General features: G+C 49.6%; 2 protein-coding genes across 15 annotated transcripts; one reads left to right on the forward strand and one right to left on the reverse strand.

The window, feature by feature from the left end:
- Positions 1–78: 78 nt before the first annotated feature.
- On the forward strand, positions 79–18,932 carry KEL (Kell metallo-endopeptidase (Kell blood group)). 14 transcript variants are annotated; one of them, XM_040643883.1, is made up of 19 exons: positions 79–332; positions 627–774; positions 1,074–1,250; positions 2,745–2,869; positions 3,196–3,217; positions 3,294–3,342; positions 6,231–6,309; positions 6,409–6,597; positions 6,828–6,976; positions 8,015–8,144; positions 14,427–14,537; positions 15,702–15,800; positions 16,042–16,242; positions 16,567–16,667; positions 16,848–16,958; positions 17,101–17,168; positions 17,382–17,551; positions 17,874–17,969; positions 18,656–18,932. In XM_040643883.1, the coding sequence occupies exons 1-19, from the start codon at positions 198–200 to the stop codon at positions 18,815–18,817; spliced, it is 2,322 nt and encodes a 773-aa protein (XP_040499817.1). In that variant the 5' UTR covers positions 79–197; the 3' UTR covers positions 18,818–18,932. The 14 variants fall into 14 exon arrangements, with proteins under 14 accessions (XP_040499817.1, XP_040499823.1, XP_040499816.1 ...); XM_040643889.1 differs by having other exon boundaries at positions 6,517–6,597; XM_040643882.1 differs by having other exon boundaries at positions 3,196–3,342; positions 6,247–6,309.
- A 609-nt stretch (positions 18,933–19,541) lies between these two features.
- On the reverse strand, positions 19,542–20,534 carry LLCFC1 (LLLL and CFNLAS motif containing 1). Its single transcript, XM_008697413.1, has 2 exons — positions 20,264–20,534; positions 19,542–19,720 (listed from the first exon to the last, which is right to left on the reverse strand). The coding sequence occupies exons 1-2, from the start codon at positions 20,532–20,534 to the stop codon at positions 19,542–19,544; spliced, it is 450 nt and encodes a 149-aa protein (XP_008695635.1).
- Between the last annotated feature and the right edge of the window lie 4,196 nt (positions 20,535–24,730).

Genomic DNA, 24,730 nt, shown 5'->3' on the forward strand with positions numbered 1-24,730 from the left:
TGCCCCCCAGTAGAGAGGAGGGAATGTGAGGCCTGGAGAGCAGAAACGGGAAAGGAGAGGGAGGTATCCAGAGAGGGAGGAAAGTGGGGGTTCATCCAGGGGAGGGGCCTCTTCTGAAGCCCGTCTGGGAACACTGCCCTGGATGATAGCGCCTGTGTGACAGGAAGCGTCAAAACGACCTGATATAACTCTCTTTAATGCACCCCCTTCCTGAACCAGCTTCTCTCCCCTCCCTCCTCCTCAGTTCAGGAGGGTGGAGACCAGAGTGGGGAAGAACCCGGGCTGGGGGAATGAGCAGGGCAGGTGGAATGAGACCTCCCTGGAACCAGGAGGTAAGTGCCGTCCTTGACCCTTATGGGACAGATGAACGACATCCTTTCCAGCTCTAACATCCCACAAACTCTCACTCACAGACTGCTTGGTCCTTACCCAGAACAGGTGGCGTTTGTTTGCGCATCTCCCAGGGGTCCAAATAGGGCTCAGTTTAGGGAGAAAGAGAATTGTCTCTCTACAAAGGGGCCCTGGCACTAACTTTTTCTTTCTCTCTCCTCTCCCCTTTCTCTTCCTCACCCCTCTCTCCCAATACCCTCCATCTTGTGGTTTTCACTTCCTGGTTGCCTGCACAGAGAGCTCCAGAAGAAAGGCTGCCCAGTGCCACTGAACCCGGCAGACAGTGGTCCATGGTCAGGCGGATGCTAACGGCTGGCCTGCTTTTCAGTTTGCTCCTTGGTTTCTCTCTGCTTTTGGTCTACATCTTCCGGAGCTGTGGCCCTGGTAAGCAAGATTCTGGAATCTCCCAACCTAGTCAGCCCTTCCTCATCAGGGGAAGCATCTGCCTGCCCAGCATCCTGAGGCTTTGTGCCACAGATATACTCACCACTCAGTCCTGCCTGACTCTCTCCCTCCTCCCCACCTCCCGACTTCCTCCTCCCAATCCTGCTCCTGGTCCTGTCCTTCTCACAGGGTCCCTCTCCCCTTTCTCACCAGGCATTCCTTTGCCTAGCCCCTTGGGGGAGCCCTGTCCCTTTCTCTCTCCCTCTCTCCTTCTCCCAGTTCTGAGCTTTTCCCTACAGGCCCCTGTATGACTCCTGTGTGTTGGGATCTCCTGGCTCGTTACCTGGCCTCTGGAAACACCAGTGTGGCCCCCTGCACCGATTTCTTCAACTTTGCCTGCGGACAGGCCAAAGGGACCGATTATTCTTTCCAGGCTCTTGCAGAGGAGAACAAGAAACGACTCCGGAGAATACTGGGTGAGGCACTCTGGGCAAGTGGATGGCTCTGAGCCTAGAACTATCTTGCTGTCCCAAACCTGTGTGCTTGTGGGACAGCTGGTTTGCTTCTTTGTCACCGCAGCTTGCCCTTCAGTACCTCCCCCCTTCTCTTCTGGTCCCTCTTGTCATCTTTCCTTTCCTGCTTGCACACGACTACTGTGTTCTCTTCAAGCTCTCCCCTTCTTTGTTACTGCCCCTAAATGTTCAATTTCTCTCCCATGCCTGGGACCTTCACCACCTGCGTCCGCTCATCCTGCTGCACATAAGCTCAGGTGTCCATCAATCTCAGCCGCCAGCCCCCCACCCTGCTTGTCTTTTAGCGCCCCATCAGTGGTCAGTGTCATGCTCTCCTTCCCGGAACTTCCCGGCCCCCTCTCACCATTATCTCCTGTTCTCCATGGAAACCTTGGACCTTGGTGTGAAAGCTTGACTGGAAAAAAGGGGAAACTGGGGCTGGCTGGTTGGGATGATGTGGCCAGTGGGGTGAGAAGTGGTGGGGGGAGTGGATTATCTGGCTGTGTGCCAGGGAATGGATCCAGACAGGTGCAGAAGGTGTGCTGGAAAAGAACAGGGCCTACCTAAAGCCCTGGGAGTACAGAAGAGGCTGTGTGTGGAGAAGGTGAAGGAACTGACAGGAAAAGTCTGAGGGAGGAGCTGCAGCCATCTGGGAGGTTGAAAGTGTGTTCCAAGAAGTTGGAAGATGGTAGTGAGGATGGGGAATGAAATGGGGTACGATAGGCACACATTTCCAGCGTAAGGAAGCTGAAGGAGAATGTGGCAGTATCTGCTGGAATTTGGGACACATAAATGTATCCCTCTGCCTTCCTATTGATGGAGAAGGAGTGGAGGCAGGCCTTCCCTTGGTAGAGGGGCCATGCTTCCAGTGAAGGCCCAGAGATGAAAAGAAAATGTTTGCTCAGAATGAATCCTGTTGCCCACAAGAGAGTGAAGGGTATCAGGGGCTGAGGGATAGGCAGCGGGTATTACAGGGTGGCTGATTCCAAAACATACGCCTTTGGGTTATTGCTTGTTTCCTGGGGTCCTGAGCGAGGGTCTGGACCCTGTTTCTTCTCCTTGCTAAAGCTTTCCGGATGCGTTTTCCTCCCTCTAATCCCTCAATGTACTCTGGTTTCCCTATTTATTCTAATCTCTTCACTCACCTCCCTCCTGCCTTTCCTTTGCATCCTTTCTCCTGTATCCATAGGTGCTCCTAGGTGTTCTCGTTTCTTCCTTCTTTCCCATGTCTTTTCTTCCCCGATTCTCTTTCATGTCTCCTTTGTTTTTCTCAGTCTTCCCCACACTCCCTCTCCCTGCATGTGTTCTCCCATCGAGCTGATCCAGCCCTCCCATCATCCCACCTCTGCATCACTGTGTTCCTCCCCTTCCTTCCATTTCCCTGGGAGTCTCTCCTTTCTCCCTCACCTTCCCTGCTCAGCTCTCCACCCCTCTAATTTTCTCATGCTTCATTTCTAGAAGCCCCAGGTTCCTGGCACCTGGGCTCTGGGGAGGAGAAAGCTTTCCAGTTCTACAGCTCCTGCATGGACACGGATGCCATCGAGGCTGCTGGGGCTGCCCCCCTCAGACAAGTCATTGAGGAGGTGAGACCCGGGGCACTAACATTTCTAGATACATAATGCATAGGACCAGTGTATGCTCAGGGCTGCCCCCCACCTTTTTTTCTACAAAGGGAGGGGATATCTCTTTCTTAGAGATCTCCAAGTTCCAGGAGGGAAATGGAAATGGCAGTACCCTCTGGAAGCATAAGGACCCGGGGTATCATAGAGAAAGAAGTATAGAGGTGGAGCCTTGAGGGCTCCAAGCACTCAGAATGGTGGTGAGGAAGTAGCAGGTGTCTGAGGAAGGGTGGAGGGGCAGGTATCCCAGGCCATCCCCCTATGCTGAGCCCTATCTTTCTGCTTCCCAGCTCGGAGGCTGGCGAATCTCCGGTAATTGGACTTCCTTAGACTTTAACCGAACTCTGAGACTTCTGATGAGTCAGTATGGTTATTTTCCATTCTTCAGAGCCTATCTGCGACCTCGTCCCACCCCTCCATACACGCCAGTCATCCAGGTGAGTGATGCACTGGCAAAAATGCAGTAAGACATGGGCCTGCCTTGTGTTCTAGCCTAGCATCTCCTAGTGGAAGGTTGTGGGCTGGAGAATGAGGATGAATGTGCAATGCAGGAAATACCCCTATCTTGAGGGAAAATTATTGATGTGACAGCCAGGAACACTAGGTGAAATTAGGGAAAGGATCAGTAGGGCCATTCTGGAGAAGACAGATGTAGTTCCTATTTTCCTTACTGCTTATCTGGATTACCCCTACAGCCTCTTAATTAGCCCCCTTGTCTCCAGTATCGCTCTCCTCTTATCTACTCTTCATTTTTGCTAGAGGGACCTTTCTAAACCAAGAGCTAATTATGCTATTGTCTTTGCTTAAATGCCTCCAGTGCTTCACCAGGTCATCACCATCTTGTTCTTAATCCTTAGCAAAGCATTGCAAGTGCTTTTGTGATCTGACCCTTACACACTTCTCCAGCCTTATCTCCTGCCCCATCCCTTGTCCCCCTCAAACCTCAAATCATGCTCCCTCACAGCTTCAAGAATATTCCTCAAGTCTTTGAATATATGACTCCCTTCGCTTGCGACACTACTCCTGAACCCCCTAAGCTCAATGTGGAAAACTCTTACATACTTTTCAAATTTGGGGTTTGATTTTTATCTCTTATGGGTAGACTTCACTGACACCCTAGTTATGAGTTAGGTAGACCCCTCTGTCCTCCCACTTGCCAAACTCTCATCATCGAACACCATGTTAAAGACCATGAGCCCCTGAAAACAGGACCACACCTTATTCATCTCTGTTCCCCAGGATCTGGTAGAGGGCCAGGCAGCCAGAGGCCCACAGCAGGTGTTTGCTAAACAAGTAAATAAATAAAAACGTTGAAGGTATCAGTATTGTGGTAGGCAATGCAATGCCATCTATTTGGCTCCTGCTCTCAGAAGTTTCACAGAATTATATGGGGATGAATATACAAGAAAAGCTGTTGTTACTCAGTACAAGGCATTCTAAATTTCTGTTCTAAAGGGTATGCTCAGGAGCTTAATCGGTGTGGCCTTTAGGGAGTAGTTAAGATCTGGAATGGTTAAGGAATGGCTCAGAGAGGGGAGAATGTGAGCTGAGTCTTGAAACGTGGTTGAATCACATAGGTGAAGGTGAAGCTAAGGGCATGAGGAGGGCTTCAGGAAAGTCCTGAGCTAAGGGAAGAGGCTGGAATGGTGTGACTCCTCTGTAGGGTCAGTGAGAAGACTGATTTGTGGAACAGAGGATTTGGGGGAGGGGTGAGGTACGGCAGGAGATAGATAAGAGCAAGACTGAAGACTTGAGGTTGGGCCTGATTATTCCTGGCCTCAGAAGCCAGATGGAGGTGATCACTTCGACTTAATAGAAAAAAATGCTACTGGGTCCTTTCGAATATGATGGCTGTGCATTGCACTTAAGCAGAGGCAGCGATGTTAGAGGTCAACCTGGAGATGTTGAGTTGTCTAGGTAAGCCAATTTGGAGGATCTGAACTAAGATGATTGTGAGGAATTGAAATGGAAAGGAAAGGCCAGGCTTGAAGATTTAGGCAACTTCATCCCAGTGGTGATGGTCCATGGTGCTTCTAGAGGACTTGGTGACTGAATGTAAATGAAGAAAATGGAGAAATTGGAAAATGACCCCACAGTTTTGATGTACTGTGAGTGGGAGGAGGATGGTTATCGACTGGAGACTGGATGGACTCTGAGGGGAAAAATAGGTAGACAGAATGGACAGCAGAGGGAGCACCCTACTGGGGGTCTGGGGGCAGGGAGGGCGAGTCAGACCAGCATGGCTGAGCCACAGCGGACAGGGGAAGAGCATCTCAGGAGGGATGGATCGTCACGGATTCCAGAGTTTTCTGAGCTCAGAGAATAAGGAATGAAAAGACACCATTGGGAAGCTTCTAGAAGAGAGTATCAAAACAGTTCTGGAAATGGACAGATTGTACAGAGTTTTAGAGGAAGGCAAGGGAGTTGAAGCAGGGACATAGATGATTTTTAGTTCTTCAAAATGTGAACATAAAACGTGACAAAGGAGCCATGCGAAAGATTTTTCAAGATAGGGGGAAGTGTACAGCTCGAGGTGGGAGCAGGATATTGAAGTTGGAGCAGAAAAAGACAAAGTGTGGGGGCGACAATCTTCAGAACAGAATCAAGGACATGCCAGGACTAAGGTGGGACAGATGAGGTAAGTGAGTCACTTACCTGTGCGTAAAATTAAAGAGGATACCAAAAACAGTAACCAAAATAAATATTTTAATATTTTTTAAAAAATCAAAGCTAATGCAAAAATCCATGATAAACAAAATATCAAATTTTTGTTCATTGTGGGGTTTTTTTGAAGAGATTATTTCTCCCCAAAATGGACCGAAATTTTATTGCAGACTTAAAAAAAGAATCTTTAATTTTTCTTCAAAATGAATAAAAAATACACTTGGGATTTTTGGGAAAAAATCCATGACGAACAAGGCTTTGATATTTTAGTCAGCATGGATTTTAGCATTGATTTTTATTTTAAAAAATACTGATTAGGATTACTGTTGATTACCGTTTTTAGTACCTCTTAAATCTTGCGCCTGAGAGAGTCTCTCACTCCCTTAACTCTAGACCTGGCCCTAGCACAGGGGATGGTTCCCTTCAGGACACGGATTAGTATGCTTCTCTTTTGCTGAGCACCCCCTAACTGGTTGAAATACCCACCCTGTCTTGACATTTCCATGTATAAACTCTTTCCTCCCATGCGCCCTAGCCCCAATCCCTCCCTTACTTTGTCCTCTCTGCTCTTTTTTTGTGTCCTGAGGCCATCTTCCCTGGTACATTCCCCTTCTCCCCACACCTGTCCTCTCCTTCCTCCATGCTCCCTACTTCTCTCCAGTATCTCTTGTGTCCAGATAGACCAGCCAGAGTTTGATGTTCCCCTCAAGCAAGAGAAGGAACAGAAGATCTATGCTCAGGTAAGATGGCTTTGTGGACAAAGGTCAGGTCCTGACCTCTGATGCTCAGAGAAAGGCAGGGGGCTCTGGTGGCTGTGACTGAGGTTGCCCCTCCCCCAGATTGTGCGGGAATACCTGACTTATCTGAACCAGCTGGGAACCTTGCTGGGAGGAGAACCAAACAAGGTGCAAGAACATGCCTTCCTGTCCATCTCCATTACCTCGCAGCTGTTTCAGTTTCTGAGGCCCCTGGAGCAGCGGCGGGCACAGGGAAAGCTCTTCCAGATGGTCACTATTGACCAACTGCAGGTGCCTTGAACCGGGGACTGGAGGAGGATGGGCATGAGGGCTTCTCTCCCAAACTTTCTTGTTCTCCCTATCTCCTTTCTCCTCATTCCCTAATTCCTTCCCATCCCTAACTTTTCTGGTTCCATCCCTTCCCCCAACCACCCCCCTCCCCACTCCCTGTCAAACCCTAAGGGAGGGGAACCCCCTCTCCTCAATCCCATCCCCCTCAGCCTTTGTGTCCCTCCTCTAAGGAAATGGCCCCTGCCATCGACTGGTTGTCCTGCTTGCAAGCGACATTCACGCCAATGCCCTTGAGCCCCTCCCAGCTCCTCTTGGTCCATGATCTGGAGTATTTGAAAAACATGTCTCAACTGGTGGAAGAGCAGCTTTCGATACACAGGTTTGCCTCAGGTGGGATTGGGGAAGTATAAGGGCAATGGAAAAGGTCTGAGGACCCAGAGGCCTCAGGGACAAAGAAGATTATGGAAAATGCATGCTGGTAAGGTCCTCCCAGGACCTTTGATGGAAGGGATCCTCGGACACAAAAGGGCAGAGAACGGTTGGGGTGGATGGCCCAAGAGGGAATGGAGAAAACAGGAAATATGAGAGGCTTGGGGGACACGGGAAAGGGAAAGCCCACATAAAATGAGGAATACAGGTGTCCAGCAAAATACAGGGCTTGCTGGGAGTAGAACCCAACCTGTGAAGACCCGCTAAGCTATAGAAGACGCTAGATGGCCAGTCACTTGGGACAGGGAAGGCATGTGCGTCTTGTCAACAGCTGGGAGGTGTGGGCAGGAGGAGGAGACACATGAGGCCAGTGGATGGATGAAGTGAAGGCTGGGGTTCTCTGAGGGAAAAGCTGGGGGAGAGGCCATTTCTCAGCTGTGAGAGGATTCTGAGGCCCTTGTGGGTAAGGATCTGTGTTGGGCTGCCAACTCCAGTGCCTGGGTGGCCACTACCTAAAGACAGCAGCTTCCTTCCAGGGGCTCAGGCTCAAGGCCTTTCTTCATAGGAACTCAGTAGCAGCAAATTCTAGAAATTCTTTGTGAAGGAAGCCAAGGGCCATTCTTGTGGGTGTGAGCAAGTTTATGTAAGGTTACAAATCAGCTGTAAAGTGAACTGAGATTTCTTGGTTGTGGAAGTAGATGAATCTGTTGGTTAAACTCTTTAAGTCTAGTCTTCCTCTAGCTCAGACCCTTCACTCCTTGCGACTTGAGAAGTCACCTCTGCATCTAGTTCCTTCTACTATCATTATTCAACTGACAGCAAGAAAAGCTCTTCTTGACTTATTCCAGGGTCAAGCCCTTATCTTCTATAGATACAGAAGAGAAGGGCCTTCCCCCGGGAGTATCAAGGTGACTACATAAGGGGAGGCTGTTCTCGAGGCACCCCCAGAGCCCTGGGTGTATGTGTCCCATCTCTCTTCCCTCCGCAGAGACTTTCTGCAGAGCCACATGATCTTGGGGCTGGTGAGGACCCTTTCTCCAGCCCTGGACAGTAAATTCCAGGAGGCACGCAGATCGTTGATCCAGAAACTGGGGGAGCTGACCGAAAGACCACCCATGGTGAGGAGAGGAGGGGATGAATTTTCCCAGAATGGGGGCTAAAGGAGCATTTGCCATTTTGAGGGATAAATGTTGGCATATGTCTCCCAGGGAGAGGGCATGAGGGCAGTGCCCTTCAATATCTGGTGTTTCCATAGAAGCAGACAGGTTGGCCCTACAGTACTTATACTGAGGACTGAGATGGCAGGTACCAGACATTTACACACATCTGGCTACTTTTATTGACTTTGGCTGAGTATTAAGGTGTAAATATAAGGCTCTAAAATGATCAACAATTGCTTTTCCTTTATCATGACCTTTAAACTATTTGCCTAGTTATCTAGAGCTCTGTGATTTAAGGACATGGACCTAAAGCTTAGGATTCATTGGGATGCCAGACATGAGTAGCAAGCGGTGGCCTTTCCTCTATCTACGTGACTCCAGTGTTTAATGTTCAAATGCGCTTCACAGAGAGTTCATCTCTGACGTCTAATAGGATCTGTTGGGCCACAGCATGGGCTTTGTGGTCCAGATCCCCATATATCTGAGGTGGTGGCTGTGTAGCGAACACTAACCCAGATCTCCCATGTCACATAAGATGTGGAGACACTCCTTTACCAAGAACTTGGAAACCCTAGGTCAGACATATCCAAATGTAAGCAAGGGTATCTAGAACATTAGATATGCTCCAACCTCAGTCAGGGTCTCAGTGTAGTCTTGAAAATCACTGGGGTTTCTTTTTCTTAGTAATTTGTGGACCAACCCTGTGGCTTGGAGAAATTCACTGCTTTGGCGACCTGAGCATCTGTGGAAATGTATGCATAGGGACTGCCATGTCGTTATCAAGTATTGGGAGGGAGATAGTTTTCTCACATATCCTTTAGATATGTATGAACTGATTTAATCCTCTGAAGAATTTCATGGGGTAGGCATATCATTTATTCCTGTTTTATGATGGGGAAATTGAGGCACTAAAGCTAAGTAACTTGCTCAAGGTATTATAGCTAGTAAATTGGTAGAGCTAGGATTTGAACTCTGGTAGTCAAGCTTGAGGGTCTGTGCTTAATCGCTGTGGTAAGAGAAAACAAAACAAAACAAAACAACAACAACAACAAAACACTCCTTTTTAGGACTTTCACTCAAGTGGGCAAGTCCCCAAGAAGCTTCTACCCAGCCTTTCTCTTGACACAGATGAAGGAGACAGAGCTCCAACTCCTCTTAGTTGGCATTACTACAAAATCCCTGGCAACAAACAGCTTCCTGTCAATCCCAGAACCATGGTCTGATGGCACTTCTTGAAGGATGTAAGTGTGCCGATACTGAAATCACACTTAAAGAACTTAGAAGGCTTAAAAATTGCTAAAGTTGCCATCCTTTATATACTTACATAAATCCTTTATATCCATTATGTCCACCCTCATATACCCATTAGGATTATAGCTGTCCTTGGCTTGAAAGCTGAGTCAAGTTCCACCAACAAATAGAATAAGAATAATAGCTAATGAACAGTGAGTGTTACTGTATGTCAGGCACTGCTTGGAACACTTAGTGTGGGTGCTTTTATTTAACTCTCCAGAAACACTCCAAGGTTCTCAGAAAGGGCAAGTAACTTTCCCCAGACCACACAGCTCGTTAAGTGAAGAAACAGACCACAAAACAGACCTGTCCACCTCATGAGGCCACGTTTTTAATTACATACTGTGCAGGATTGAGAAATAAGTGGGTAGGAAAACAGAAAATGGGTTGGAAAATTCTTTCTACAAAGGTCAAGATAGTAAATACTTTTGGTTTTGTGATCCATACGGTCTGTGTTGCAACCACCCAGCTCTGTCCTTGTAGCACAAAAGCAGCCACATGCGGAGTAAATGAACGTGTGTACCTGCATTCCAGAAAGACTCTGTCTCACACAACAAACACTTAGAGTTCCCAAGAGGGAGACCTGAGGGAGGGTTTGAATGGCAGTGGGATCTCTGTGCTGGAGGCAGGACAGAGGCAGTTGTCTAGAGAGTTGAAAGGGTTTTCTGGCAAAGAAAGGGACATCATTTCATTTGGACAAGGCACGGAGCAGGCTGGCTAAACTTTGGGGCCATGTGGGAGATCCCCCTGTAGCTCTGGTTGAGAAGAGATGAGCGAGGCATGCGTGGAAGGTTCTGCCTGCTGCTACTGGCACAGAGAGCTGAAGGGAGGAAATCAGAGAGGGATGGAGGGGGTCCTCCAGGGCCCAATAGGCCACTGGCAGGACTTGGCTTTTCTTGGCATGAAATGGAGGCCTACAGAAAGATTGATCTGTTTTGTGTTTCAAAAGACATATTTTGAAGGTAAGCAACAGGCACTCTGATGGACGTGTGCTGTGAGGAGGAGAGGGGACTCAGACACTGCCAAGGCTCTGCCCTTGATGTGACCAAAATTCGTGGTCCTACCCAATGGTTATTAATTGCAGATTTCTAACCATACTCTTTGGAATGAATTCTAATTGATAGCGTCCTAATTCAGAAACACTAGGTCTCATTATCTGGCCATATTTTGTTGAATGATTTTGAATAAACAGTCAATGTAATAGCTGTTAAGCCAGGTCTTTGTCTTACTAAACTTGAGCAGCTGAATTTGGGGAAGTAAAGGCAGAACATCACATTTGTACCTGTTGAGTGAACTCTTTATATTCAGCCCAACATCCCAATTTGTTCAGGTAATTTTAGCCTTCGTTCCAGTCCTCTGTTGCATTACCCTTCCCTTCCCACTTTGGTCATTTGCAATTTTATTTAGTGTATCTTCATCTGGACTATGATTAAAATCCCGAAGAAGGAAGAACAGCATGTAGGGTCATGGAAGACCTAGCTATAAAGTCATCAGTTCATTTATGCAATAAATATTCCTATGTGCCAGACACTTCTCTCCGCACACGGGATACCACGTGAACAAAAGACAAAAGCCCCTGCCCTCAGACACTGATATTCTGACCAAGGAAGAAGGACAATAAACTACGGTAATAAAATATGTTCGGTGGTGATTAGTTCAGAGAAAGAAACCAGGAAAGGGCGAGACGGCGTGCTAGGTGGGGAGCGTGTTGCAGTTTTTGGTAGGATGGTAAGGGAAGCTCATGCGGACTTGGAGTCATGAGTCACTGAGGTTTCATTATGGTTCAGCCAGCTGAGCAGCCACACAAATTACACTATCTTCCAACACAGATTCCTGCATCTCGTTCTCAAGGACTTAGTTTATGGCTTTACCAAATGCTTCCATGGAACCAACGGCAACACGTTAAGATTCACGAAGCGCTTTCAATGTGGTGATTCACCTGGTCTCCCAAGCAATGCAGTGGGGGAGGCAGGACAGGTATTCCTCTCCGGTGGACAGCTCGTGTAACTGAAGTGCAGGGGTTAGTAACCCACGTTTAGTAAATGCTGAATTCTCTGTTCAGAGATAGCATCGTGGTGGTTCCTTGAGGAAGAATTTGGCCATTCGACATGTTTTCTTGGCCTTAAAGCTTTTGACAAACTTTTAGCTAATCACCAACAGTCAAAAATTAGGAGATGGCACGCCGATAGTCCCATCTCCAGCATTTTTGTGTGCGTGTGTGGTAAACCTAAAGCGTAGTCAGCAGCAGGCTAGAATTCTTCAGGGGTCACAAGTGACAGGGGCTGAGTGAGGCAGCTCTATTCTATTCTTCCCATTGACCCTTGTCCCTCTATGCCCTGTGGGTCTGACGCCAGCTGCTTCTCAGTGACGCCACCACATGGCCCCTATCCGAGTCGTCACTCCTGGTCTCTGGGTTATCCTAGTTTGGTGAAGCTTGTAACCAGAAAGATTGTTATTATTTTGGCATTATTTGGCCTCAGTGATCCTCAGCGATCCCTTCGTAGTTACATGCTGTTTCTCAAGAGTTCAGAAATGATCGGTTTAATGACCCATTCTAGAATTGGGTGTCGAAATTAACATTAAGGATTCCTGGCTGGCCTGTAATCTCTAAAATTTACTTTCCCTCTAAGGCAAATTAAGAAAATTTGTGCTTCCCTCCAGACTCCTAGAATTTTTTTCTGATTTCTATTATTTCTTAAATATTATTATTTGTGGTTCTAAGGTTATATCCACAACTTGTCTTCTGTTCCCTAAAATTAATCTACTGGGCTTCATTATCTTGAGTTTGAAGTATTTCTTTCATCTTTTATATTTTGGCAATGATTTTTTCTCCATATTTCTTTCTCTCTCTCTCTCTTTTAGAGAGAGGGAGCGCACACAAGAGAGAGTTGGGGGGAGGGGCAGAGGGTTAGGAAGCGAGAGAATCTTAAGCAGGCTTCACACCCGGGGCAGAGCCCAATCTCATGAACCTGAGCTGAAATCAAGAATCAGACACAACTGACAGAGCCACCCAGGTGCCCCTCTTTTTCTCTATTTTTAATATATATGGTATGCTCTATCATTCCATGTCTTGAGAGACAGCTCAGATACTCAGAATCCCCAGTAGATGAATATATAACTTTTCAACTTCCACCCCAAGACCTGCATTTATCTATAGATTCTGGAAGTTATTTTCCTGCTCGTGGGAAATGTGACCCAGCACAACTGCAACCAAAAGAATCCCAGAGTTTCACAGAGGTTAGCAATGGGTAGTCTGAGGTGGCATCTATGCTCTCCAGTAACCAGGTTAGAGCCTGCTGGGGCCAAGGCTATGGGGACAGGCATGGAGGAGGCAAAAGCTGTTGGAAAAATGGGCAGGCATTAGCAAAGGGATCAGGAGACAACTCAGGAACCAGGAGGTGTGGAAAGGGCAGGCGGATGACACTAACAAGCTCAAGGTTGATGTGTTTGCTGCTGCCCCGGGGGTGGGCCCTCCCCGCTCCCCCCCAAACAGCCTGATGAAAGGAGGTCTCAGATCCAAGCCTGTCATCAGGAGGCCTGTGGGGGGTGGACAGACACTGAAGGTGACCAGCAGAGCCTGCCCTTGACCCAGTCATGGCTGTCAGATCCAGGTTCTCTTTCAATTCATCTTCAGTGTGCATGTTTGTGTTTTAGAGCTGCAACCAATACACTATAGAAAGTGGCTGAGTCCTTATCCTCACAAGAGGGGACAAGAACACACAAGTGTGGGCAGCTGGTCTGAAGCAACCTTCAAAATGGTGAACATCAGAACAGGCAGGCTCAGGAGTATCTTCTTCAATGACAACAATACTGGCCTTCCCTTTTTGTTTCCTCTCTTGTGGGAAGCCCCTTAAACTCTCTCTCCAACCTTGGCACCAGAAAGCATAGTGGCAACCTAACTACCTTCCCTGCGAGGAGATCTGTGAGGAGTAAATAAGTTACAGGAATGAAGTCTTGTGACTTCATCCCACTTACCCCAAATTAGCATATTAGCTGTTTTTCCAGAGTCCCAGCTCAGCCTTCCCCTAGGGCAGCTCTCTCACCCTCGGCCTTCTTGAGTGTGTTTCTCAGTTGGCCTTGTGTCATCTCTGGGCCCACTTCATGGTCAGCTCCTCAAAGCCATCCACGCCCACCGCAAACACCTCCCCAGCATCTCTCTCTTGTGTTGCTTATTTTTTCTGTCCCCATGCTAAGAACACCCCAGTTGCCAAGCCCCTACTGAGTTTTTGTCTAACCATCTGTCTGCCTTTGAAGTTGATGATATGTCCTTCATCTCATCCTCTTTTCCCTGATTTGGCCAAAAGTTTCTTAGCTCTCTGAATTCACGTTTAGTCTTTTCTTTTCTCCCCTTCTCCTACCAAACAATATGGCGTCTAAAACCCATTTTCACTCTGATCATTTTCTTCTTTATAAGACAAAGTCCTACCAGATGATCCGTGATAACCATTTGGAGAGTGGGGGAGGGTGGCAGAAAGGAGAGAGGAATTACCTTCTCCAATTTCCATTTTAAGCAAAGAAACATGAGAGGGTGGCAGCCTTTACTGGGCTACCAGCGTGGTGCATGTGGCAGGTGGGGACCTGGTGGCCGACAGACCTGCCGAGGTGAGAGGTTTGGTATGTAGTCCTCTCCTACCCAGGAGTCTTTCTGTTCTCCAGAAGGGTGCCTCTGAGAGGACTTGCTTTCAAATTCAGTAGTCAATAAATAAGTATGATCTGCCCAATCCAGGCTCACGAGACTAATCCTGGAGGACATAACCCCTTTTATTACCAAGCGGCAATATCCCTACGTGTATCACCAAAAAGAATGCTAGAGCAAAGTGAGACAAACCCAGAAAGACAGGAAAAGAGAGCCTCCTCTGGGGTAAAGGTCTAGACAAGATAGGCCTGGGGAGATAGATGAGGAAGAATGCTTGATGGGAGCCATTCATTCCAGCTTTGTCTCCATAGCCTGCCCGCCCTCGATGGATGAAGTGTGTGGAGGAGACAGGAACCTTCTTCGAGCCTACCCTGGCAACCTTGTTTGTCCGTGAGGCCTTCAGCCCGAGCACCCAAAGTGCTGTATGTGAGGGCTCTTTCCCAGCCCACATCCCTCCACCCCTTCCCACCCAATCATTCTCTCCGAATTCTATTGACTGTGCCCTCCTGGATGGTCTGGACAGTCGGGGAGTCAGGCAGTCAGAGAGAGAGAGAGAGAGGGTCACTGTGGGAGAGAAGTCGAAGGAGGCCAGGCTGCATCCCTAGGGTTTGCATAGTTTCGCTACAGGACACAGGTGTGCACAACATGCATGGAATTTGAACAAGTTCCCTAACTTTGCTGCTCTTGTGTTTCTCCAACCATAAAATGGGAAAATTGAACTCCATGGCCTCTAAGGCTACTCCCTGTTTATCTATGATTTTTTAACAACACAGGAAACTACAGGAGAATGGAATGATATAATCTTAAAAAGTGCAAGTAAATGAGTACTGAATAGTCTTTGAGTGCCTACCATGTGGCTGATACTCTTGTAAGCACTTTGCATGAACTACTTTAATGCCTAGTATATCCTAATTTTAGAGAAGAGAGAACTGAAGCACAGAGAGGTTAAGTAGCTTGCCCAAGATCACACAGCTACCAAATAGTAGAGTCAGAGTCAGGATTTGAGCTCAGGCTTCTGATATGGTCATCCATTTACCTCTCTCAAGAAAGGATACAAACAAGATGGTAGATGGCTGGGAAAGCAGTAACCACACAGTTGGGTGTAAAGCTGGGAAGACTTCAGCTTGTTGGAAAGCTGAAATGCCCAGGAAGATGGAGAGAGGAAAAGGAGGTCTTAATAAAGAGAGTGTGAGGACAAGGGCACTCAAGAGCAGAGAAGGGAATGATGGTTCTCTTCCTCCCTCTGCATTCTGAATGGATTGCCTGGCCAAGGGTAAGGACGGTGTCTCCCTCCCCTGGCAGGCTGAGATCTCCCTACAGAAAGGAACCGTCTCCCCTGTTCACCTCAGGAGTGACCAGCTCCCACCTTCCCTTTCTGTGCTTGGCACCTCCTTTCTGTCCCCACAGATCTCTGTGCTCTGGGTTTCTAGTCACCTAATAAATATGACGTCCTACTTTCTCTCTCAGAGATCTTCCCCCTTCTCCGGTAACTCCTTGGGGCCAGGGCCCTTCCTACAGTCCCAGTGGGCAGGACCCCAGACGGAGGCTGGCCCTGATCCTGTTTCTCTATCCCGGCCCCTTCACAGGCCATGGAACTATTCACAGCGATCAAGAATGCCCTCGTCAGCCGCCTCAGAAGGATTCCCTGGATGGATGAGAAGACCCGGAAAGAGGCCCAGAACAGGGTAAGTTCAGGAGTGAAAGACAAGATTCAGCAGGGGTGGAATTGAGTATTGGATCCAGAGATCACCCTGGAGGGAGGAGAGGGCAAAGGCACAAGGACACATGGCAAGTGTAAACGCCAGTATGCTGCACATGCATCCGGGTGACAATATAAAAGGTGGGACCAGGGCAGTGAGCATGAGAAATTACCTCCGATAAACTTGGGGTAGCTAGGTTTCTTCTACCTTTTGTGTCTCTCCCCAGGTCACCCAACTGCAGGTGAAGATGGGGGCCCCCGAATGGGCCCTGAAGCCATCACTGGCCAGACAGGAATACAATGATGTGGGTCCCTGCCCTTGCCAGCTCCTCATTAGTCCTCAGCTCCTCCTCAGCCCCCTGACCCGCCTGAGTGGCAGACAATCTGTTCATCCTGGGCGATCCCTAACTAACCCCTTCCTTGCTCTGGTATTGGCTGGGTTTTATGGGTGAATATCCACACTGTGGGTCTTGCCAGCAGAAGAACAGACCTTTTCAGGTCACGCTGAGTGTGTGTGCATGCACGTACACATGCATTCTTATGACTTGCCTGAGTGTGTTTATCTGTGTGCTGATTCGTGTGAAGCCTGTCTGCACTGACACGTGGTGGTGTCATTGTGCTGCTGTCCACTGTTCTATGGATGACTGTGTGTCGGGGCTTCTCCGTCTGTGTTCAGATGTACCCACTAGGGTATGTTAGTGTGTATCTGTATTTGTCTCTGTGTATCCAAGTCACCTCCTGCCTCCTCCCAGATACAGCTTGGACCCAGCTACCTGCAGTCCTTCCTGAGCTGTGTCCGATCCCTCCGAGCTAGAATTGTCCAGAGCTTCTTGCAGTCTTTCCCCTACCACAGGTATAAGAGCAAGGGAGACACAGACCCTGCATCTCAGAGATACCCATTCAAGATTAGCAGGAAAGAAAGCTGGGGGCTTGGGGAAACAGGAACAGTGACAGTAGTTGAGAGGGACTTCCTATGTCTGGTGGGCGGGATCATAAATGATGCAGCTGGTGTTCATGTGTGCTCTCCCCATAGGTGGCAGGTGTCCCCCTGGGGGGTCAATGCTTATTATTCAATACCTGACCATGTGGTGGTCTTCCCAGCTGGACTCCTCCAACCGCCATTCTTCCACCCTGGCTACCCCAGGTAGGGGCCATTCTCTGACGGTGGGCAGGGGATTTCCCAAGCACGATGAATAGATGTTATGATGGATGGGACTTGTGGTTGGAGAATTGGGGTCAAAAACTTGGAAGGACTCTGGGAGTAAGACAAACCTCTGTCTCCCCAGAGCCGTGAACTTTGGCGCTGCTGGCAGCATTATGGCCCATGAGCTGTTGCACATCTTCTACCAGCTCTGTGGGTAACAGTGGGCCATTGGGAGGTGGGGCCTTTGGGAACCCAGATGAAGGCCCCAAAAGAGGCCATGAGGAGGAGAAAGGGAGGGCTCCAAGTGGGACAGTTCTGAATCCTTTGCAATGCTTCTGGGGGCCAGCCCAGTCTGTGGTACCCCCTTGTCCTCATCCTTATAGGGCTCCTTACTATTTCTTCACCTGGCCCCATTTTCAACAGTACTCCCTGGGGGCTGCCCAGCCTGTGACACCCGTGCCCTACAGGGGGCGCTGCTGTGCCTGAAACACCACTATGAGACCATTCCGTTACCCAATGGAACCTTCTTTAATGGATCTCGGACATTCCTGGAGAATGCTGCAGACATTGGGGGGCTGGCCATTGCACTGCAGGTAACTCCCATCCAAGAGGCCAGGATCTGTTAATAGCCATTCCTTCTAGTTCCGTCATGCAAACATAGTTGTAAAGCCTTCTACCCTTCATATACCCACTGAACAGATAGGGATCCCCCTCCTACCCCACAGATCCCTCTTTTCTAGAATATCCATAGATCTCACAAGTACATTTTTTCCTGGCTTAGACCAGTGTGTCTGTGCAGAACTTGGGCAAAAAGGCCACGAACTGGTTTTGGGTGTTGTGTGCAGGGCATCAGACTTTCAAATGGCCATGGGTCTGCAGTCTAAGAGCTACTCACCATCCCACCCCCATATCCAGGCATACAGCAAGAGGCTGTTATGGCACCGTGGGGAGACCATCCTGCCAAACCTGGACCTCAGTCCTCAGCAACTCTTCTTCCGAAGCTATGCCCAGGTAGGCAGCCACCACTTCCCTCCGCAGCTCACTCCATGTCAGAGGAGTACCCTACTGCTAATGCTTAAAGAATGGCTCCTCCCTGAAACACCTTCCCCCAAACAGCCCCAACCCTCTGCCACAGAAGTCCCCACTGTCATCCTTTCATACATACCACTTGGGGCCATCTTTTCATAGTATTATAAATTCTTCTACCAAATTCAGCACCCCCTTCAAATAAAGAAAAAACTCGACTGCCAAATCCCTGAGATGAGCACAAGTTTTTTTCCTCTCATTTCTCCTCAAAAATGAGCCTTTGACAGACTGTCTATAGACCACATTCCTTCTCAGAGACCTCATCCCCAGGTATGGTCCCCACCTGACAGCACCCCGAAGTACCATGTGCTCCCTCAACAAGACACTGCCCCCAATTCCTCAGTATACTGAAAGACCCCCTCACAGAGTTTTTCCAGTAAACCCCACCTCTCAGTCACTGACAAATGGTCTGACTGCACAGCCCAGGCCCCCCTCACATGCCTCCTGCCAGATTAACTGACTGACAAGTGTGTGGCCTGATCCCTGCTCTCATCTCTGTCTGCTGTCCCTAGTCACTACCTTGGCACCGGTCTGCCTCGTCCTACTGACGCTGATCTACGTGACGATCCTGTCCTTCTCCTTACACCGCGTGCACCTCTCTTTCTCCACAGGTGATGTGTAGGGAGCCTGGTACCCAGGAGCCCCAGGATCCTCACAGCCCTCCCACCCTTCGAGTCCACGGGCCCCTTAGCAACACCCCAGCCTTTGCCAGATATTTCCACTGTCCACATGGTGCCCTCATGAACCCCTCCAGCCGCTGCCAACTCTGGTAACCTGGCTACCGCAGAGACTCCAATTCAGATGTCACGACATCTCCCTGCTCCATTCATGGAATCAGGCAATAATCCCCTTTCTCCTTCCCTTCCAAAAATAAAAGCTGGCACTTGGCATCTGTCTGTCCCTTAATGACTCTTTCTTGGTATGTTCTATGCCTAGAAGTCAGAAAAGATAAGAGGAGAAAAGGCCGAGAGAGTTCCAGAGACATAAGAAGAGGAGAGAACCAATGATTGGTGAACTAGTGGGTCTAAAGGTCAGTGGGCCACAGGTCCGGCAATTGAACGGATCAGTCAGAGACAAAAGGGCTTCGGTTAAGTCTCAGAAAGCTGCCCCCAAGTGTTTTCAGGATTTTATTGTTATTACTTTTATTGTTGCTACCCCTTTCCCCTAATGTACTGTCCCGAGCAGAGCCAGGAGAGGTGCGGGAGAGAGAAGGGCATGGGTCTGGTGTCTCCTGCCCTGGGAGATGGAGCTCAGAGGGTGGGGAGGCAGTCAGGCTGTGACGACGGGTGGTTGGAAGGCCAGTGCCAGGATCTCTCGGATGCTGCATGCTGAGGTGAAGAGCCACTGGCCAGAGGCAGGAAGCCATGCGTATGCCTCCCTTGGGAGCAGTGACCTGGAGCCCAGTGGGGAGAGAGGGTCAGTAAGCTATCATGAAGCGGAGGTAGATATCCAGGTCCTCATCCAGGAACCAGGCCACCACCTCAGCCTCAATGTCCCTCATAAAAAAACCATGATGCTGGCCAGATTGAAGCAGAAGGCTAGGTCCAACAGGTGGTCACGTAGAGCTGCCGTGTCTGATGTCTTATCATCTTCTTGTTGGGCCATGTCCACAACCTGCCACATCTCACCCACTGAGGAGGCCACAAAGTGCTCTTCAAACTGCTCTTGATCCTGGTCTGGAGCAGGGGAGAGGGGAAGCCACTGAGGGGGCTGATCCTAACCTGCCCCCCCGCTGACCCTGGCCTGTGCCAGGAACATGACAAAGTTGGAAAATCTGGGAAGAAGTTAGGGCCTGGGGCTTTTAGCCCAATTGTGCCGACACTGTCCTTGACCATTTAGAGGTCTCCTCCAATCTGTGTTCAACCACAGCACACACACCCTATTTCCACCTCGAACTGTCTCCTCCGAAGTACATTACACCATTTGGAGATGGAGGGACCATCTTAGAGAAGGACAGAAACCAGAGGCTCTTCCCAGACAAACGCACCTGTGCCCATACACACACAAGACGCATGCACTTTCAGCTAACCCGTGGCGTGTCCCTGAATATGGCCCTGGCTGAGAACCCTGCTCTAAACTCTTTAGCGACCCTTTCACACTACAATAATAGGGGACCCAAACCTATCTCAGGTTTTACTCCAGCCTGATAACTAGTGGGGGACTGACTACGAAGAGATCTGATCCCTGGCTCCCGACACAGTCCTCTCTTCTGTACCTACCTGTAGAGGGTATCTCCTCGTTCTGACTCCCCTCGTTGGGGTCCAGGCTGCCTTTCTGAGGCTTCACCCCCTTGACCCGCAGCAGCAGCAGGATGGCAGCCAGGAACGCTGCCCTGCAGAGCTGGGAGCCCAGGGAAGTCATGAGCCTGCCCATCCGCTGCCTTTGGCCTTCCTTACTCCCCAGTGCCCAGCCGGCTCCCCTGCCTCCCTCCCCTATCCCTGTCCCGGCCCTTACCACTTCCCAGCACCGTTTTCTTCCCTTCGCTTCCATGGGACCTCTGACTTCATGAGCTTTGTGACATCACAGCCATGGGCCTGCCCCTCATTCAGGTCATTAGAGAGTTCCATTGCCAGGCAAGAGAGTGGTGAGTAGCCGGTAGCAGACAGCAGAAGGTTCTAGGATGATTGTAGTGGGTCATCCTGTAGAGAGCAACCAAATGACTGAAGAATTTATGAAGTACTTTTAGATCCATTTTGTCATGAGCTCTGCATAGCAACCGGGACTCAAAGTTATAGGATCATCATACCCATTATACAGATGAGGAAACCAAGCTTCACAAAAGACATGACTTTTGCCCTTAGCATCATCACCCAGACAATAGGGGCAGAGCAACACTCTTGACCACCTCTTTTCATTCTAGACATCACATCTTCCTCTCTTCCATGCGGCCTTTCTCTAAGGAAAGTGTCTTGTAGAGACTGAGGCCCAGAACAGATGTGAAAATATCAAATCCTCAAGTCCTGGGCTGTACGTGAAACTCAGGCCCAACAAAAATGAGGGAGGTGGAGAGGCACAGGTGGACGGGCAGGGAAGTGTACCTGGTGTGTGTGTGCATGCACACACATGTGCATATTAGAGACAGACAGAGGACAGGGTGTCCTGCACTCACGAAGAAACTATTCCCTCATTCCTCACCCTCCCCTAGATTTTCCTCTCCCCAAGCCTTTGCCCTCTTGTACCGGAAGGCTGAACTCCCCCTTCTCTAGTTTTATAGCCTCTTCTATTCTCAGACACAAAGAAAAAGTTGCTAGAGGCTCATTCTCTAAACTCCTTGCTCGATGGCAGTATTAGAGTCTTTAGAGAAGAACCAGCATGGCAGAGAGGCGAGGACCCTAAATAAGAGATCTCGAGAAAGCTGCCCGGTGCCCCAGGCCCGCCATGCCCAGGAACCTGGTGAGCACAGATGTGTTGGCAGTAATGGGCTGTGGCTAATTACTTCCCGGAGCAGAGATGGTTGGGGATGGGAATGGGGCGGAGTGACCTTGGGAGATAGGATGAAGACCTGCCCGGATAACCAGAAACCAGTGCAGGCCACGAGCTACAGGAGGGGCGCTGGGGCAGGTGGAGGAGATTGCGGGCAGAGCTGAGCCAGCACAACCAGCTCACACCACTCCTGGAGCCCGAGTGAACCACCAAATGCAGGGGCTGGGCCGTGCACAGAAATGTGTGCTCTTTCTGGAAAAGAAAATTACAGACATGAGTGCGAGTGGAGACTCCTTCCCGCAGACGGACCCCTGCTAGCAGATGTGCTCGCCTGAAGGCTCTGCTCGGACAGCCTTACTACCCCTTGTAGGCTTCCTGCTGATCCAGGCCAGGTGACGGGGGAGTGGTACAGGAGGTCACTTGATGGTGGGGGAAGAAAGATTCAAGGAAGCAAGTGACCCTGCTCACCCCTACCTTGCACCCATTTACCTTCAGGTCCAGGAAACAATGCTTGGGTGGAAAAAAAAATCACTAATCTGGTTGCTTGGGGGGAGGAGCCTCTTGTTTCCTGGCAAAAAAAGAAGCCATCTCAGGCTCTGTGCATATCAATGGGGAGGGCGGCTGGGGGTGGGGCAGGCTGGTGTGGAAAGAACTGGGTTGTACTGACCACCAGTCCTCGCATTGCCTCACCACCCGCCTGTCCCATTTCCTGCGCTGGAAGAGATAAATCCTGCAGGAATGTAATTGTTGTTATTACAAAAGTATTTAAAATGTATGAAAAGCAAAAAGGGCTAGTAACTCCACCATTCAGTGAAAATTACTATTAATGTTTTAAAGTGTAGTATTCAAGTCCTTTCCCTACATGGTTGTGGGCACGTGGAGTGGTAGAGTATTTCCTAGAAAATAAAATCCAGGTATGATTCATTTCCCTCCTCATCATATCAGAGCGTGAGGTCTGACTGCTTTGGCGCCAAGGGGCTCTGGGACCTGACAGTGTAGTAAGGTGCCCCTGGGCCCCTGGGGGCCGTCGCTAAGTCTCCTGAGACTGCAGGGAGGCTGCTACCTGAGGAAGAGAGGTCCTAGGTGTTCATGTCCACAGAAGAGGCTGAGGGAGCATGAGAAGGAAGGAGGGAGAAATAGGGTTGTGGCGGGGGGATATGACAAGGGCGGAGGAATGAGGGGAAGAAGCCAGAGGAGAACAGGCAACTCCTTAAAGATTAGGCAGTAGTGTTGACCCTTGAACACGGGGTTAAGGGGCATTGACCCCCCACGCAGTCAAAATCCCAGTGTAACTTTTGACTCCCCCAAACATAACTAATAGCCTACTGTTGACCGAAGCCTTACCAAAAACATAAATTGTCAACTAACACTTATTTTGTATGCTGTAATATAGCATACACAATACTATATATATAATACACAATATGTAATATTGTGTATTATATATTGTATTTTTATGATAAAGTATGCTAGAGAAAATTAAGAAAATCATAGGAAGAGAAAATATGTTTACAGTACTGTACTGTTGTTACCAAAATTATCTACATAGAAGTGACCCCTGTGCAGTGGACCTGGGCAAGTTGAGAGGGTGGAGACCCAGAGGTAGGGATCCGTTCCTGGGCCCCCCTCTTCCCCCCACCCCAGATCCAAGGACAGAGGCCTTGGTGGCGAGCCCCCCTGCACCTGCTCTGTGCGGCTCTGACCGGGCCAGCCCCTCCCCGCCCCCACCGCCTCCAGGATTAGCTTTATGGGTTGAGTGTTGCCTCGGCAGGCAGGTGCTCCTTTCTCTGCCAGCCCCCTGCTTATCAGCGCATCTACAACCCCCACCTCAACCTTATCGCTCTGTCCATCTCCTTAGACTGGAAGTCCCAAGGCTTCAGAGGCCATTACCATCCCACACTGCCCCAACCTCCAGCAAAGCAGAAAACGGCCCTACAAGGTGACTGCCTCCCCCTTCCCGGCTGGCACCTCCCCACTCCCTGGGTGAGAGAGTGCTTCCTCCTGTCTCTGGCATCTCCTCCTTTCCTTATTTATCTTCCTTTCAATTCTCCTCTAAAGGTCATTTTGTCCATCCTTAGGTCTTACACTAAAAGAAGGGGGGGTCCCCTGCTCCTGAAGATCCCCAAGGGGGAGGATGCCCAGCCCACGTCCCCCCACGTCTCTCATATCTGTACAGGCAGAAGGTTCCCAAGAAACAAGTTGTGGCAGGTGATTTGGAGCTAAATTTCCAACTTTAAAGCCAGTTCTTGTTTTGCTGCTAGCTGTGCACCGTCACCCTCCCTCTCTGTGCTCCGTCTCCTCATTAGAATACAAAGAGAGCCCCCAACCTTTTCCCATGTACCTCCTCAGCCTCCTAATCGGAAGAGAAATAGAACCCATCCTATCAGAAAACAACACAATGAGATCGTCTGTCCTCAATCCTCCTGCCTACTCGTTCCTGGAGAGATGGAGAGATTTCTCCATCCACCACCTTGGCTCAGCTCCTATGGTTCCACCTTTGGAGTCTCCCCTGGTTGGGGATCCACAAAGCTGGGAGGGAAGACAGAGGAGGGCTGCCCAGAAGCCTCCGGGAGGCTAGCTATAGGGTTAAGGACAGAGACAACCACAACACAGAGAAGGAGCCCCTCGGGGCTTGGAGCTTATCTGTGGAAGGAGAACCAGCAGTCCTTGGGCTCTTACGATCATGCTTTAGGGACACTTCCAGGAAACCATACGATTATTGGCCCGATTCTACAGATTGGAAGACTGAGGCCCAGAAAGCTCGCCTAACTGATCTGTAATGGCCAAGAGCCAGAATTCAAACCAGGACCTGCCTGATTGCTGAGCTGGAAGGCTTCACTTTTCTACTGTCCTATATCCCAGTAAGTGCTCACCTTGCTTGTGGGGCCCACCTTCTGGGCTCCATCCTTGCTCCCCCTCTATTTTCCACCGCCTCACCCTCCCTCACCTTCCCCTGTCTCAGCTGCAGCCCCAACCCACTGCCAGGAATGAATCTCCCTCCCCTCTCCCCTCCCAGCTCTAGGGAAGGTTCTGTGCCCCAGGGGCTCTCTAGAAAGAGCCCCTCCTCCAGGTAAATCTGCTTTCTCCTGGCAGGGCCCCCAGTCCCCTCAGTACATGCGGGCGTGCGCATGCGTACACACACACACACACACACACACACACACACACTACACGCTGCATGCACAAGTCACACAGGAGATACACTCCCAGTCCCAACCCCAAACAGGCTCCGCCTCCTCCTCAGTTGAGGAGTCCCGGACTGG

Source organism: Ursus maritimus, unplaced genomic scaffold (genome assembly GCF_017311325.1).
Source record: "Ursus maritimus isolate PB19 unplaced genomic scaffold, ASM1731132v1 scaffold_3, whole genome shotgun sequence".
NCBI lineage: Eukaryota > Metazoa > Chordata > Mammalia > Carnivora > Ursidae > Ursus > Ursus maritimus.

Coding starts and splice junctions, on each gene's coding strand:
- KEL (XM_040643882.1), top strand. CDS start 198: ATGCACCCCCTTCCTGAACCAGCTTCTCTCCCCTCCCTCCTCCTCAGT. Junction 2,870..3,195: donor TCAGACAAGTCATTGAGGAG/GTGAGACCCGGG, acceptor TCTGCTTCCCAG/CTCGGAGGCTGGCGAATCTC. Junction 6,598..6,827: donor TCACTATTGACCAACTGCAG/GTGCCTTGAACC, acceptor CCCTCCTCTAAG/GAAATGGCCCCTGCCATCGA.
- LLCFC1 (XM_008697413.1), bottom strand. CDS start 20,534: ATGGAAGCGAAGGGAAGAAAACGGTGCTGGGAAGTGGTAAGGGCCGGG. Junction 19,721..20,263: donor CGAGGAGATACCCTCTACAG/GTAGGTACAGAA, acceptor CCCCTGCTCCAG/ACCAGGATCAAGAGCAGTTT.